The following is a 17,697-nucleotide window of genomic DNA, read 5'->3' as shown; positions in this document are numbered from 1 at the left end:
ACAGTCAGCAGAATCCTCACTGTCTACTCAGAAGCCCTGCAGCAGCATCCAAGTTCATAGCACTTGCAAGGGTGCCCCTAAGAGGGCAGTGAAGGCCGGAGGCTTCCTCTAGCTCGTCCTTAATTAATTACTTAACTAATCTATTATTCATTCTTAATCATCCCCTGTATAGCTCCCCAGACCAGGCCAGTGCTGGGGACACAGACGGGAACACATCCAGCCCCTGCCCTCATAATGGCTCCCAGGACTAAATGGGAACTGTCTTCAGAGGAAGGTGGGGAGGAGGAGTCAGGGAGGAGGAGCAAGCCACGTCAAACGCTGCACTTGGGCTTCCCTGGTGGCTCAGAGGGTAAAGCATCTGCCTGCAATCCGGGACAACCGGGTTTGATCCCTGGGTCAGGAAGATCCCCTAGAGAAGGAAATGGCAACCCACTCCAGTGGAAGATCTCCAGTATTCTGGCCTAGAGAATCCCATGATTGGAGGAACCTGGTAGGCTATAGTCCACAGGGTCGCAAAGAGTCAGACACGACTGAGCGACTTCACTTTCACTTCACTTAAGACACACCCCACGGGATGCTCCCAGGGGCAGGGTGAGAGTCAAGGCCCTTTCAGGTTGCCTTACAGGTGCTGGCTTGGCTCTTCCTCCCTCCCTGGCTCCAGCCCGACTTCCTTGGCGCCGCCGGCTGTTGGGAGCAGACAGCCCAGCTCAGCCTGCTCTCCCCTGGCTGATGTCAGAATCTTTCCTGGCCCAGCCCCTTTCTTACTTCTCTGCTCCGACCCCAGCACTAAAGTTAAGTGCTGGAGATAGGGCAGAAGGTGGGGAAGAGGGGCTGGGACGGGAAACACAGACAGTCCCCATCTACCCCTTCAGCTCCCTGTTGAATCGGGGGAGAGGCAGACTTTCATAATCCTAAAGGATACATGAAAGTCCAAAAGAGAGGTTAAGCCCAGGACTGGCACTTTGGTCACCAAAGAGCAAGCTGAATTGATGCCTGTGGTAACAGAGGCACACAGAAGGCTGGCCTCTCCCTCAGGTCATGGGGTGATGCCCGTCCTCAGAGCTTCCACCTGCCAGAGACAGGTGTGGGAGCAAGGGCAGTGGGCAGGCCCAGGCGGCTCTCTCTGATGGGTCCTTCCTCTCCTGAGTCAGAAACACCAAGCTGCTTTCACAAAACCATCTTGTGGGAAAATTATTATCTACAGGCATTATGCAATTTTCCCATCAGAATTACAGGCTGTGTTTGAAAAGAAATAAAAAGAAATTGAATTTGAAATGCTTCTGTGAAACCACATCACCTTCTTGCAGGTCTGTTAATGGGCTTCAGATACCTTCTCCAGCTTTGAAATAGCTGATCAGACAGTAGCTTATGATGGCAGCAGCTTCCGGGGTGCAAGGTGGGCTCTCGGCACTTATAAACAGTCAGCCTAGGTCACTGGGGCATCCATCTGAGGCAGACTCAGAGCCTTGCAGCTGACTGTGGGTCCTAAGGAGGCCCTATCCCTTCCTCTTCCTTTTATTAGTGCCAGGTCTCTGGTTGGCACTCTCCACAGCTCACCCAGTGCCCACTAGCTCAGCGCCCAAATCTCTTGGTGTCACTTTACTCAGCTCTGGCTCCGCACTGTGCCATAGAGTCCTGGGACTCAAAAAGACACCAGACACTTCCTCATCATAGCGTCTTATTCAAACAGCAAAGACTGGGACCTCCCTAGTGGCCCAGAGGTTAAGACTTCTCTTCCAGTGCAGGGGATGTGGGTTCGATCCCTGGTTGGGGAACTAAGATCCCATTTGTCTTGTGCCCCCAAAAACCCAAAACAAAACAGAAACAATATTGTAACAAACTCAATGAAGACTTTAAAAATGGTCCACATAAAAAAAAACTTAAAAAAAAGCAAAGATTGATTGAGCATACTCTAAACACTGATAGTACAGCAGTGAGTGAGCAGAGTAGACAAAGCCTTTGCCCATAGAAAATGCCTATTCTAGTAAAAGTAGAAAAGATAAAAAGTAAGAAAGCAAAATACATAGGATACTGTGTGCGTTAAGTTGCTTCAGTCATGTCAAACTCTTTGCAGCCCTGTGGACTGTAGCCTGCCAGGCTCCTCTGTCCATGGGGATTCTCCAGGCAAGAATACTGGAGTGGGTTGCCATGCCCTCCTCTAGGGGATCTTAGTATACCAGATGGTGACAAATGTTATGGAGAAAAGACAATCAGATAAAGTGAGAGCAGTGTGCCAGGTTGAGGAAGGGGCAGGGAATTGCTATTTTGAATACTGTGGTCAGCAGAGGCCTCACTGAGAAGGTGACATTTGAGCAAAGACATGAAGGAGACAGAGGAATGAGTGCTCTAGTATCTAAGAGGACATCTCCCCAGGCTCAGGGAACTGCAAGTGCTAAGTGTGTCTAGCATATCTGAGGAGATGTCCAGGTGGCTGGAGCAAAGTGAGCAAAAGGGGGAGTAATAAAAGAGGAAGCTGGTGAGGTAACAGGGAGGCAGAGTGGATCATGAGGGGCCACGGGGGCCATGGCCAAGGTCCCCATTTCCTGTGCAACGTGACGTCATTTGAGGATTTTGACCAGAAAAACGGCATGATGTGGCTACTGTGTGAAGAAGAACCTGGAAGAGGGTGAGGGAAGAGGCAGAGAGACCAGCCAGGAAGCAGTTGCAACACATTTAATCCCAGCTAATGATGATGCCACGTGGCTTGGACCAAGATGGTGCCAGGGACACAGGGAGGTGCAGTCCAGCCCCTGCTCCAATGATGGTGACACACAGCTGTTGGCTCAAAAATGCATTTTAGAAGTGCAGTTGACAGGTGTGCTGAAGGATCGGATGTGGAGTGAGAGAAGCATCAAGGTTGATAAACTAGAAGGATGGCTTTGCCATTCAATGCGATGTTTACAATGAGAAAAGCCAGATTTGAAGAGGAGGGCGTCTTCCCTGGTGGCTCAGATGGTAAAGAATATGCCTGCAGTGCAAGAGACCTGGGTTTGCTGCCTGGGTGGGCATAATCCCCTGGAGAAGGGAATGGCTACCCACTCCAGTATTCTTGCCTAGAGAAGCCCATGGACAGAGGAGTCTGGTGGGCTATTGTCCACGGGGTCACAGAAGAGTTGGACACAACTGAGTGACTATGCGCACACACAGCTTTGAGGAGGGGGAGATCAGGAACTTGGTTTCAGACACACTGAATGTGAGATACCAATTCAACATCCAGATGAAAGTGTTAGGCAGCTGGTATACAAGCTGGAGTTCAGAGGCGGGGATGAGGGGAAGATGACAGTTTAGGAGTCTTCAGTATATACATAACTCATATTTTAAGGCATGGGATAACAGAAATCACTAAGGCAGTGTGGCTAGAAAAGAGAAGAGCACAGAGAGCTTGAGGCCAGGGACACTTCAGTGTTTGCAGAAAGATGAAGAGGGTCAGCACAGGAGGCTGAGAAGGAATGAGGTGAGGAGAAAATGAAGAGGCAGCAGGTGCTAGGCCAGAACGTGTTTCAGGGCAGAGGGAGTGAGCAGCTGTGTCAGATGGTCACGGAAGCTACAAGTTGGCCACTGACCTTTGGCAGGGAGAGAGGCGAGTCTCACTCACTTCCTGTGAGAAAGGGGGACCACTTGCCTGCCTTCCTCAGAGGACTATGGTACAGCCCACAGGAGACCATGGGCAAACTGTAGAGCTCACTGAATGTGAGCTGTCTGTTTTTATTTATGACCCACTAAACCCAGAACCTGTTGAAATGATGGGAGGACGTGTTAGGCACAATTGATTTTAAAGATGCTTCTGGCTCCATTATCGCCTCATAAAAAGGCTCATTTCCTGCTGTTCCTCATGAGAACACTCAAGCAAGGATGAAAAAGTCCCCCTCAGAGGTGGAAGCCATCAGGACAGATATTTTTTATGGGTGGTTAGTGGAAATTCTGGGAAAGGGTAGAAGCAAATAATGGAACCAAACACTGCTCACTGAATCTTTACACAAGATGACAGGTGCTGCCCTTCCAGAGGGAATCGGGTGACCCTGTGCCTCACAGCAAGGGCTCTGTAGAGAAAACTATCAACCAGGGGCAGCCATGGTCTCACTGAAAAGCAAGCAAAAGGGGAGGTAGGGTGGTAAGAGGGAGCTGGAGAGGAGGAATCGTGAGGGAAAGAGGAAAGAGCTTGAGCTTTGGAGTCAGGCATGTCTGTATAGGAACCATGATTACTGGATGGTCTTTACAAGTCACTTGACCTCCCTGGCCCTCAGTTTCCTCATCTGCAGAAGGAAATGGTAGTGGTTCCCAAAGGTTTTCCTAAGGAGCGAGCTGATACATGGGGAAATGCATTTAGGGTCATTAGCTTCCCTTCCCTTTAGTAGCAGGGGTGTCTCTCCAACTCAAGGACCCTGTCCTCCCTCTTCTTTGGCAGAACCAGTTCTCAGGACAGCATTAACATGAACAGCATTGTGAAACTGTTTGAGAATCCTTCCTCCACCTCCTCCACCCCCACCCATGAGGCTGCAATTTTCAGAACTCAGGGTAGGTTAGGACATGCCCTGAAGGACAGCAGAAGCCCGGTGGGGGTGAGGAGAGGGGGAATGTGGGGGGCAAGAGGCAGGTGTGGGGCCTTTTCCAAGAGAGCCTCACCCTCCTGCGCCCTCCACCTGCATTCACAGGCTGACAAACGTGGTCAGGCTGAGGTTTGAACTCTAGACCTGCCATTGACTAACCTGTACCTAATTTGGCTGAAGAAATGTGTTTCTGAGGATTAAAAAGTATATAGCTTCCTTGCAGATGCGTCCTAAGAATTTAATGAGATACTGCCTGCTAAGTTGCTTCAGTCATGTCTGACTCTTTGTGACCCCATAGACAGACAGTAGCCTGCCGGGCTCCTCCATCCATGGGTTTCTCCAGGCATGAATACTGGACTGGGTTGCCATTTCCTTCTCCAGGGAACAAGATACTAGATATCAGGTAATTAGCAAGGTGCCTGGCACCTAGAAACTAGGTTCCTGTGGTCATTATTTCTACTTGTTTCTGTTCCTTCTCATCTGTGATCATGGATTGCATCCCATTTCTCTTCTTGCTGATCTAGGGCAGGACCTGCAATGGTGAGGAAGCTTAGCCTTAGTGCTGCCTGGAGCATAGAGGGCCTTAGAATGAAGAAGCAGGTTGTAGTTCAGGACTGCGAGACAAAGGCAAAAGATAGGAGCCGGGAAGGTATAGGAACAAAGAGGAGGTGAAGAGTGAGGCAGGGTGGTGGGGACAGCCTCGCGTGTTACTGTGAGCATGGATGAGATGACGAGCTTTCCTGCTTCCGGAGCTGGTTCTGGAGGGCATGGACGGTCAGTGTGGGGTAAGGCTTGTTTAGACAAATGGCCTTGGCCCCCCAGAGCCACGTTCTGCCTCTCTGCTCTGCTCAGTCTTGACATTTCTCGGTATCCATGTGATTTCTGCCTCTGACCTGTCCCAGACCTGTTTTCACACTGCACAAATCCCCCTTTCTCCAAACCTGACCTCAGCCCGTGGCCTGATTTAGGCTGTCTGATTCCCATTTGGTTCATGCAGATGGAAGTGTGAGTACAGCTGTAAGACCATCACAATATGTTTACAAAAGCAAAATGAAAGAACGCATCCCTGTGAAGGTGGACATGAGTACCCTGTCCTTTCTTGGAGGACTTTTATTTTAAGTGGCATAGTTCTGAGAAAGTGCTAACATTATGCAGATGAGGTGTGAACTGTGAGTGCCCTGAAATACTTTGTTTGAAAACGCTCCTGTGGGAGATGGATAAGGGCTATAAGGATTCTTGAAAGATCATTTCTGGGCCTTAGAGACTTGTTAAAGGAGTTTTTCATTTAAGTCTGAAGTTTGGGTTACTTGCTCTGAATTTAGGTCCTTCAGTCTTCAGAATGTAAAATACCTGGTCCCCAATGCCCCATCCAAGGCTCTCCCAGCTACACAAACCGTTAAATAAGGGGACATTCTCCTGAGGCTTCACGGCTTTGCAGCTGTCACAGGGTACTCCATCCTCTGTACTCAGGTGGTACAAATCGGTTCTAATACCAGTGTGGCCTAAATCTGAAGAAGAATAGGGACTTTTCTTGTGGTCCAGTGGCTAAGACTTCTCACTACTAATGCAGGGGACCCTGGTTTGATCCCTGATCAGGGAACTAGATCCTGCATATTGCAACTAAGACCCAGTGCAGCCAAATAAATAAAAATAAATATTTTTTTCTAAATAAAAAAAGAATAAGAATAGTAACTAGTATTGATGCTAATACAGGCACAGGATTAGCACATTACTTGAATTATGTCATTTTGTCCCCCTAATAACACTATGCGGTAGATACACTTTTGAACTCAACATTTCAGAGATGAGAAAGCTAAAGGAAGTCAGAGTCTCACTAAAGGACACAGAGCTAGTCATAGTGTAGTCAGGGTTTGAATTCAGGTATAATAACTAGGGCTTATGTCTGCAACCATGCTACTTTCCTGCCTGCTGGATTAGTAAAGATGAAAAAGATTGATAGTATCCAGTGTGCCCAAAGTTGTAAAAACATTGGCACACATATATACTTGAAGACATATCAGTTGGCACAGACATTTGGAGGACAGTTTGGTAGGTGCCACCAAAATTGTCAGTTTGCTTCATTGTTTGATCATTCTTGGAAATTTATGACATAGGAACTTACAAAGAAAGAAATACATTCACAAGTGTTCATCAGAGCATCGTGTACAGAAACAAATATCCACCAATAATGCCATTAAATAAGAGAACATCCATGCTATAGAATTCTACACATATATCCAAAAAAAAAAAAAAATGGTGGCTTTGCTTTTCCACCAATTTACTAAGTATCCACAGCACTTGGATTTGGCTGTGAACAGGCCAGACTCTCTCCAATCCTGAAGAGCTTTGGTTCTACTTTAAGAAAAATATTTAAGGACTTCCCTGGTGGCCCAGCGGCTAAGACTCTGCACCCCTGATCCAGGGAGCACAGGTGCGAGCCCTGGTCAGGGAAATAGACCTCATATCCCACAACTAAGACCAGGTGCAGCAAAATAAATAAATGTAATAAATATTTTTTTTAAAAAAGAAAGAAAAATGTTTAGTTTCTCAAATACATTTTTCCAAATGGTTCCTGTGCTCTTATTTTATTGGATAACACAAATAATCATGCAGATGGTATATAACCATAAGATGGAACAATGGACAGGAAGAAGCTGTTCTAAGGCCTGCACACATGGCCAACCATCCTTGGAGGCTCCATGGCTCTAAAGATACAGATGGAATGCCAGTCCATAAATAAACACTAATGGAGAGCCTCAACCATTTCTGAGTTATATACTACAAAGGCAAAATCAATGTGTCATTAGTTGCAACTTGACAACAAAGGTTTCATTGTAATACAAGGTATGTCTGCAGGGCCAGCCAGCTAACCTAGTGCCCCCTTAACTCCACCCACATTGACTTTTTAAAATTATTATTATTTTTATTTATTTGGTGGCACTGGGTCTTCTTACTGCATGTGGGCTTTCTCTAGTCGTGGGGAGTGAGGGCTACTCATCATTGCCGTGTGCAGGCTTCCCACTGCGGTGGCTTTTTGTTGCAGAGCACAGGCTATAGGAGTGAGGGCTTCAGTTGTGGTAGCTAGTGGCTCTAGAACACACAGGTTTAGCAGTTGTAGAGCATGGGCTTAGTTGCTTCGCAGGATGTGGGATCTTCCCAGATCAGGGATCAAACCCAAGTCTCTGCACTGGCAGGCAGATTCTTATCCACTGCACCACCAGGAAAGTCCCTACTTTTTTTAGTAAAGTATTTCTTCAAGGGCAAAAGGACTGTTATCAGACAGTATCTCATAACTTGGATCTCATGCTTGGATTTCTTTTTTCTTAGTCTTGACCTGGCTTACCCTAATTTGAGGATCTCGAACGCTCTCAAAACCAACAAAAGGAAAGCTCTGATGCCATAGGTACCGACAAGGAAAGTTTTTCATGATATGATAGTAAGGGGAAAATACAAAAATCATGGTGCAGAATGAGATTTCAATATGATGCAGTTTTTGTGGGGAAAGATGTATCTAATGTTTATGCACACACACACACACACACACACACGCACGCACGTTGTACCTAAGTATAGTAAAAGATCTGGGATGATATGTACCACGCTGTAACATTCTGGAGAGGGAGGTGGCAGAAGGCAGGATAGATGCTAGAGTGGAGTGCTCAGCATTTACACTGTGCTTCTGTGATGCTAAATTTTCCCACAAAAAGCATGTATTATTCTGAAATTAAAAATCAAAGAAAAAAACTAGATGATGCAGGCCATGTAGGCAAAACTTGGGAATTAAGAAATTGCTGTGGATTCGGCAGCAGGTAGAGGACATGGTCAGGATGGCCATGGGTGCTGGGTTGGTGTGGAGACTCCTTGAGCAGGTCTCTGGTCTGCTAAGGAGGGGTTCCCCCAGACCACACCGGCCACACTGCAGGTGACAGTCCATGAGGCTGTAAATCAAGGTATGGAGGAGGAGACGGAAAGAGCTGGGAAGGTATTTCTACTTGGGGAAGAAGTTGCCCGGTACGACGGGGTTAGTCGAGGCCTGTGGAAAAAATATGGAGATAAGAGGATCATAGATACTCCCGTATCAGAGTCAGCTTTTGCTAGAATTGCTGCAGGTGCAGTTCTGGCTGGGTTAAGGCCCATTTGTGAATTTATACCCTTTTATGCAAGCCATTTACCAGGTTATAAACTCAGCTACCAAAATCTATTACACGTCAGGAGGCCTTAAGCCGGTGCCCTTAGTCTTCAGGGAGCCCAGTGGCGCCCCAGCAGGCGTAGCTGCCCAATACTCCCAGTGCTTTGCTGCCTGGTATGAGCACTTCCCAGGCTTAAAGGTGGTCAGTCCCTGGAATTCAGAGGACGCAAAAGGACTTATTAAATCTGCCACTCAGGGTAAGTCCAGTGGTGGTGCTGGAGGTGAACTGGTATATAAAGTTCCTTTTGAACTTCCCCAGGAGCTCAGTCAAAAGATGATCTGATCCCTATAGGAAAAGCTGAAATAGAAAGGCAGGGTACACGTGCAACCACAGTTTCTCATTCAAGATCTGTCAGCCACTGCTTAGAAGCGCAGCAATGCTATCTAAAGAGGGACTTGAATATGAGCTGATACATTTGCAGACCATCAGACCAATGGACTTTGAAACAATAGAAACCAATGTCTTGAAGAGCAGACACCTTGTTATTGTGGAAGGGGGCTGGTCACAGTTGGCAGTAGGAGCTGAAATCTGTGCCAGGATGATGGAGGGTCCTGGGTTCAATTTCCTGGATGCTCCTACAGTTTATGTCACCGCCACTGATATCCCTGTGCCTTATGCAGATTCTAGAAGACAACTCTGTACCTCAGGTTAAAGACTTCATATTTGCAATAAAGAAAACACTAAATATCTAGTTTGGACTTGAATTTCAGGTCATTGGGATTTACTTAAAGTACTTGCTGACACTTTAGCTGGACTATCCTATAAGACCTTCTGATTTGTAAAATCATCTCTAAAAGCAACAATGGATGTTTTTATACTGGGAAGAAGTTTAAATGTGTTTGTGGGAAAGCTCTCTACTCTTCTGCCTAAGTTCCATGCTCTTTTGGTCTGCTACAAGCAGCCGAGTTCTCTGAATAAGATTCGCGTACAATTTTACCCTCTCGCTAGACGGACAAGGTTTAAATGTGGCAGAGTCCTGATGAAAGATATATCCAAAAAAGGATAACTTAAATGTAAAAATAAAAGCATACAGTCTACATTTACTGTTAGACTGTTTTGATGAGGAATAAATGAATTCCTACTTTTAAAAGAAAAAGGAAGTCAGCATGGAAGCTATGGGGAGCTGTTGCAGGGTTTAGGCAGGCAGTGAATGTGGTCAGTTTTGCACCAATGTGGAGGGTGGTCTGGGGAAAAGTAAGAAGATGCTGGAGCCAGGGCAACCAGTGAGGCAACCATGGAAGGACTTCAGAGATGCTAAGGCTGTGGACACAGTGGATCTTGGAGCCTGGCAGCTGTGAGGGGGTGAGAGGTGGAGAGCTGCAGGCAGCTGGGGATGTGCTCAGTGGGGCTGCTGGAGAAACAGCCATATTCTGGGGGCAGCTAAAGAATTCAGTGTGGGACACGTATGAGCTGAGCACAGGAAACCTCAACCACGGGGTCCAGCTTGGACCTTCAGGAGACAGGTCACCTCTCACACGTGACTTCACATCGGGCAGTTTCCCTTGGTCACTCAGCGTATGTGTCTTAGGAGTGAGTGAGGGATACAGTGTGAACAAATAAAACAATCCCCCAGGAGAAGTTCCAACACGCTCTGTTGGAACTTGGAAATGCTCTCCCGGCAGACCTGTGAGTGTGGGGATGTTTATGTATTCACAGAGTGTTTCTTTTGACCAAAAGGGGGGACCCACCCCCACCAGGGAAGCTTGAGCTCGGAGTAGGCTTCGAGCTTCTGGGGAGAGGGGGTACCCTGGGAGCCTCACTCACCCAGTGGGTGCCCAAGCCAAGCTGAGTTACTGTCCCCTCTAAGGCATCTCCCACTCCTCCATCCTTTCCTGGCTATAGACTAGGTGCTCCAAACCAGAGGCTGTTTATAATCTTTGGGCCTGAGCCTGGAGGCACCTCTGACCTCCTCATTGTATATAGTTCCCTCAGGGCTGTGGGATTTTCTGGGCAAGGTACCCACCAAAAAGGAGAAGTTCACCAATTCATCCCAAATATGTGCTGGGTACCTATTGCCAGGAACAACTCCAAGGACTGAGGCAGAGCTGTGGGCCAGCGCAGCCAGTCTCCACCCTCCTGAAACTCAGAGACCGTTCAGTCAGCATCAAAGCTCTTCCTGCCCCTGCCGGTGACATTCTGGGCTTTCCTGTGGAGCATGGATGGTGCTGTCTGACCACTGCTGGGCCCAGGCCGGGGGAAGGCAGGCTCTGGGATCAGCTGAATCTGCTCTGAGGAAACCCCCGCCAGAGCTGAACTTGGGCACCTATGGAAGCTTACGCTTTGAAAAGCATATGGAAACCCTCAGCCCCAATGTGTTATTGAGAATAAAATCCCAAACCAACCTCGCAGTGAAGCTAAGCAAGATTAATAACATTCTGATTTTTCTCCCTCATGTTGGTGATTAAGGCTCTCCTTCCCAATGTTAATTATTAGATTCTTCTTCAAAAAATTCTCTTAGGTTCTCAAGCTTTAAGGGTGACCTACGCATTGCCCAAAGCAAAATAGAGCAGAATAACATGAGTGGCCCAGGAGCGTGGAGCTCAGGCTTCTCTTTGCCCTCCTTGTCCAAGGGAGTCTGATCCAGTGTGTGTAGTCTTGACGGCGGGAGAGGCCATGGGGGTGACGCTCATCGGGGTTAGGTGTGGCTGGAGCAGACCCGCCAGCGCCTGGACTCCGAGAGCGTGGGCTGCCCTGCAGTCTGGACACAGTCTGGCCATCCCCGCCAGAGGGCAGGTCAGAGCCTGGCTCCCAAGGGGAAGGGTCTGAGATGGAAACCTCAGGTGTGGCTCAGGGGGCCCGTTGGTGTTCAGCACACACCAGGTACCCTGGACACAGCCCCTCCTCGCAGGACTGCCAAGACTCCAGGGTGCCCCCACCCTGGGGCAGGCTGTCTCCACACCTCGGTAGGTAGAGCCTCTGCAGCAGGTAAGGGTGTGGGGTGGACAACGTCACCATGTCAAAGCCGTCTTGTTCCCTGAGCCCGGCTCTCCTCACTAAATACCTGTGGTCCTTCTTTACAGAGCGACGAGGTCCTCACCGTCATCAAAGCCAAAGCTCAGTGGCCAGCCTGGCAGCCTCTCAACGTGTAAGTAGCAACGCCCTCTCCAGCCCCCGTCCTGGCCTTGTACTTGGAGCCGCCCACCCAATGGCTACCACATGCCAGTCATGTCGTACAAGTCGGTACTGCCTCTTAGGAGATGTGCACTGCCCACTGCCCATAGGTAGAGAATCAAGTATTTCCACTCCTCAGGGAATGCGGGCTTGGTATCTGTGTCCCCCATGGCTGGAACATCAGAGTACCCAGACATTGGAGGTATTAAGAACATGGTTAACTATAAGACATCAGGGGGAGAATTCTGCACTGATATATAAAATTGAGGGTCACCAAGGCATGGGAAACAATCAACACCAAGGACGTGGATGACAGAGAGAGCCAGAGAATGAGAGTCCAGGGCTTGGAACGGAGTCCCAAGGGAGCTCTAACATTTAATGCTGAGGAGGACTTGCCTGCAAAGGAAGCAAAAACAGAGTAACAAGGAGATTAGGGAAGGAAGCTCAGGATCAGGGAAACCAAGGAAAGAAAGCACTCACGGAGAGAGCGGGGAATTCCCCAGTGGTCCAGTGGTTAGGACTCTACGTTTTCACTGCCAAGGGCGAGGGTTCATCCTCTGGTTGGGGAACTAAGATCCTGCAAGCCTTGCAGTGTGGCCAAGCGAAAAAAAAAAGAGAGAGAGAGATTGACCAGCTGTGTCCAGCGTAGCTAAGAGATCAAAGAAGGTTGGAGCTGCACAATGCCCACTGGATTTATCAACATCATCAGTAACCGTACTGGGAATCCTTTCTGCTGAGTAATGGGGAGAGGGGACACAGCCTGGAACAGGGTGAAATGTGAACAGAAGGTGAGGTTACGGAATCAGTGAGTGCAGACAGCTCTTCTGTGAAGTTTGCTGTGAACGAAGAGAGGCTGGGCAGGAGGTCCAGGAGGATGAAAGAATCGATGGAGCTTTTTTCTTTTTTTTTTTTTTTTAAGATAGAGGAGACTTATTGAAAACTTGAAAAAAAATATTTGGGGGCACCTTCTCACCCTTCACCCACCCCTCAGATTTCCTGGGACCCTTGTGAAACAGGATTGATCCATGGCAAACATCGATTTCCCAAACTCCCAAATCCTCTGCCCTCGTGCTACCAGCTTAAGGGAAAGGAATTTTCCTTTGGTTTTCCCATACCCCAGTCTCTCCTTTCCTCTTCCAAATCTCATTAGGAAGTTAAATTAGGAAGCCTACATGCAGCCAAGTTTTGCTTTGCAGAAACAGCCCTGCCCCTCCTTGTGAGCCTGCTCGATTGAGGTTAATGGGATTCCAGCCTCCCTTGGGGCCAGTGGAAAGCCAGAGTGACCTACTTTGTGAGGTCCTGCCCGGCGAAACTGACTTGTTTTACAATGATCTTCATCTTTATCCCCAGGACCACTTCTCAAAGGACAGCCATGAATGAACAAATTAGCTGCTGACTTGTTTAGCTCAATAAATCAAGCTGCAGGTCCAACAGCCCAGAGCACAGGTAGAGACCGGAAAGACAAATTCTGAGCAAAATGCACATCCTTCATGAGTCCCTCCAGTACCAGAGGAGAAAATGCCCAGCTTTCCTACAAATCAGTGCTGAATTTTCACCACCCAGTTTCCCCAGTTTAATCTGTTAGGAATTACTGAATCTTTTAAAAATAATTTTTAGTCCCTTTCTTATAATGTATCCTGTAAATCATCCCCTTAATTATTCCCAGCCATTCTGTTTAATTAACATGTGTTTAGTCAGATTTGTTTGCGAGAAAAATGAGAGGTTAAATAGAGACATAGTCATCACCCTTTCCAAAAATCATGCCTCTGGAGGGTCTGTGCTCCCTTACTCATTTCAGTCATGGTTCCCAGGGGGCCAGAAGCATCTTTCTCTCAAATCAGGGCTGGAAATTTCAGAGCCCTCCAGTCTCCTGGAGAACCTGCCCAAGTCCACTAATTTCCTAAGGATTGTAAAAAAAAAAAAAAAAAAAAGACTGGGTTTTGAACCTGAGAAGACAACAGTGGATCTAAATGGTCCAGATGGACCTGGAGCCCTAGATGCCTCCAGGTTATATACAGTTTTCCAAGGTACAAACTTCAGGGAAACATTTCTCCACCCACACAGAACTTCAACTTAATGAATGACTCTGGCGCCACCTAGTGTCAAGATTGAGTTTCTGCAACTTTGAAAGCTCTGTATTGGAGATTATTTGAAATGAACAGAAGGGACAAAATGCGACTTGAGTCTCACTGACGGTTGTTGTTCAGTCGCTAAGTCTGGGCCGACTCTGCGACCCCATGGACTGCAGCACTCCAGGATCCTCTGTCCTTCACTGTCTCCTGGAGTTTGTGCAAATTCATGTCCATTGAGTTGGTGATGCTAACTATCTCATGCTCTTCCGCTCCGTTCTCCTTTTGCCTTCAGTCTTTCCTAGCATCACAGTCTTTTCCAATAAGTCAGCTCTTTGCATCAGGTGGCCAAGTATCGAAGCTTCAGCTTCAGCAACAATCCTTCCAATGAATATTCAAGGTTGATTTCCTTTAGGATTGACTGGTTTGATCTTGCAATCCCAGGGACTCTCAAGAGTCTTCTCCAGCTCCACAGTTCGAAAGCATCAATTCTTCAGTGAGAGTCTAACTGATACAGATCTGTAGCTTAGATTGGTATAGTAAGTCTAGATTGGTATAGAAAGACCATAACAATCCTTAATTGCCTCTTTTCTTTCGTCGTGTTTTTGAAAGTTTTGTTTAGAAAAGCCGAATGAGAAGGAAATCCGCATTTACCAAGTCATAGTATAATGCCAGTCATGATGATAAGCAGTTTCCTCACTAAAAGCCCTGGGGTGGGTCTGAAGATGCTCCCATTTTGCTGATTAGTAACTGCGAAAGGAGGTGAAGTCAAAGCTGCTGCCGCATCCAGCGGTTTCTTCCGGTCCACTTTCTCCCTGCTCCCCCACACCACGCTGCCTGTCTGAATGTAAAAAGACAAAACATATCTCCATGCCTTCATTTTGTTTTCATTCTTCTGGTATGAATTATCCGTGTATAACTTTCGTTCACCTATCAGAATCGTCAGGTTTTGCTTTTGCAGATTTAGACTAGCTCTGTAGATGCTGTGCTCATGCTCAGTGGCTCAGCCTTGTCTGACTCTGTGTGACCCCATGGACTGTAGCCCACCAGGCTCCTCTGTCCATGGGATTCTCCAGGCAAGAATACTGGAGTGGGTTGCCATGCCCCTCTCCAGGGCGCCTTCCCGACCCAGGGATCAAACCCACGTCTCCTGCATTGGCAGGCAGATTCTTTACCACTGCACCACCTGGGGAGTCTGTTCATACTATAGATATTAATATTTGTCAGTCACACTAGAGGGAGACATTTTTTGCCAGCACATCATTCTTCCGTTCTATTTCAACATTGTTGTTTCCATTATGCAGATGTTTTTGATTGGTATATTATTCAATTAGTTACTTTTGTGATTGCTTTTATAGTTCAAAGCTGAAAAAATTAATGTTCCTCTAACAGATCAGAACCCTTGACTTCTTTCCTATGATCTGGTTGCTTTCTACTTAGCCCTGAGTTTTTGTTGTTTGGGGGAATTTGATGTGTGCGATATTAGATGTGACTCCTATATATTTTTAAACTGCAATTATGTTATCCCAACCCCACTTGATGCATGATCTTTTCCTCAGTTGTATATGAGTCTTTATCTAAAGTTTCTGGACTCTTCACTCTGGGCCACTGATTTATATCTCTGTTTTTCTATTTTCTATTTAGATTTCATTTGTTTATTTTTGGCTGCACTGTGTCTTTGTCGCTGCATGCAGGCTTTCTCTGTGCGCAGTGTGCAGGCTTCTCACTGTGGGGGCTTCTCTTGTTACGGAGAACAGGCTCTCGGGTCCGCGGGCTCTGTAGTTGTGGCACACAGGCATGAGGAATCTTCCCAGACCAGAGATCGAACTTGCACTCCTTACACTGGCAGGCAGATTCTTAACCACTGGACCACCAGGGAAGTCTTTCTTATCCTGAATATTACACCATTTTAATTATCATGCTTTATAATATATTCTGATACATAGTATGGCCAGGACAACTCTCTTTGCCAGAAAAGTGATAAAAATGTAAATCCCAGATAGAAAAAATAAGATCAAATTAACAAAACACTATGTAGGGCTTCCCTGGTGGCTCAGAGGTTAAAGTGTCTGCCTGCAATGCAGGAGACCTGGGTTCGATCCCTGGGTCAGGACAATCCCCTGGAGAAGGAAATGGCAACCCACTCCAGTACTCTTGCCTGGAGAATCCCATGGACGGAGGAGCCTGGTGGGCTACAGTCCATGGGGTCACAAAGAGTCGGACACGACTGAGCAACTTCACTTTCACTTTCATGTATGGGAAGACGGAATATAAGAAAAGATGAATAAGAATTTTTATTATGAATTAAAGAATTCTGATCATATCTAGCATTTCCTGAAGAAAATTCACATATATTTTTATCATTTCCTTATTTTAAACAGCATTTTTAATTATAAAAGTAATAAATACTTGGAAGTAATTTTAAAATTAGACCTGAAGGCCAAAGCAAGTGCAAGAGCTCTATATTCATTTCCTAGATTAACTCATTTATTTCAAAAAACATTTGAGGAGAACCTACTACATGCTGAGTTCTAGACCAGCCCCTGGGATACAGCTATAAACAGGACAAAAAATGGTCCTTACTCTTTTGGAACCTAACAGGACAGAGAGAAATTAAAGAAGAAACTCCAAGGAAAGAGTGAGTTCAACATGCTCTGGGCAGGTACACCAGGGGTCCTAAGCAATTCGAGGTGGAGACAGGAAACATTTCCTCCAGATCATGTCATGTAAGCAAGATGTAACTGAAAATATTAGAAAACTGTTCCCAGACTTTTAGACATTCAAATTTAGCATATTACTCAATTACCATACTACCGGGTGTTTCGTGCAGGGATTGGTTGCCCCAGAACTTCCTATCCCTTGAAACTTACCAAGGCCTGGAGGATACCTCACTCAGGTTACAGATCTGGCCAAAATGCACTAGCAGAAAATGATTTGTATACACCTTGTACAACACAGAATGTTCTCAGATGGTTACATCCTTCAGCTGGGCGGAGTATCACGGTGGCGTGTCAGGTGAGGTTTGGTTTGTGCTGGTTTGGTTTCTCCAGCTCTGGATTTCTGGGCAGAGCCGTTTTGGTCCTCTTGGGCTGTCATGATGTAGCGTCATCCATGGGGTACAGGACATGAAAGAATCACCTGATCCACAATCACATGCTCAGGGAGATGGGAAGGTAACAGGTGTAGTGGTTGGTCACTATGAAAATGGAAGAGGAGCCTTCCTCCAAGGCACTGCTGGACTCCCGAGGGGTCAAGATCCAAGCAGTCCCACTCTGCCCACATGCCCATGCTCTCTGCCAGGCAGACCCCAGACCATGTGCTGTTAACCCCTAAGTGAGCAATACCGCACCTCCCCTGACTACAATTCTTGTAGATACCAAGTCTTCAAAGAAGCTGCTCAAAGCAGTGACCTACATGCCAGAAAATGCACGCACAGGAAAAGGGAACGAGGTCCCGCAATTTGTGCCTAAATAGCAGGCTATGTAAGTGGGGCCTTCTGCTGCTGCTAAGTCACTTCAGTCGTGTCTGACTCTGTATGACCTCATAGATGGCAGCCCACCAGGCTCCCCCGTCCCTGGGATTCACCAGGCTCCCCCGTCCCTGGGATTCTCCAGGCAAGAACACTGGAGTGGGGTGCCATTTCCTTCTCCAATGCATGAAAGTGAAAAGTGAAAGTGAAGTCCCTCAGTCGTGTCCGACTCGTAGCGACCCCATGGACTGCAGCCTACCAGGCTCCTCCGTCCATGGGATTTTCCAGGCAAGAGTACTAGAGTGGGCTGC

General features: G+C 47.1%; 1 protein-coding gene and 1 pseudogene across 1 annotated transcript in view; both read left to right on the top strand.

The window, feature by feature from the left end:
* The window catches only part of SPON1 (spondin 1), a 314,010-nt gene that overhangs the window by 280,877 nt on the left and 15,436 nt on the right, over positions 1 to 17,697 (top strand). Inside the window, exon 7 of the mRNA XM_040258315.1 lies at positions 11,758 to 11,822. Within this exon, the coding sequence (XP_040114249.1) occupies positions 11,758 to 11,822 (65 nt within the window). The remainder of the gene's footprint in view (positions 1 to 11,757; positions 11,823 to 17,697) is intronic.
* Positions 7,022 to 9,827, top strand: LOC120876430 (annotated as a pseudogene).

This window comes from Oryx dammah, unplaced genomic scaffold, assembly GCF_014754425.2.
Source record: "Oryx dammah isolate SB20612 unplaced genomic scaffold, SCBI_Odam_1.1 HiC_scaffold_17, whole genome shotgun sequence".
Classification (NCBI taxonomy): Eukaryota; Metazoa; Chordata; class Mammalia; order Artiodactyla; family Bovidae; genus Oryx; species Oryx dammah.
This window is presented reverse-complemented; position numbering and strand designations above follow the sequence as displayed.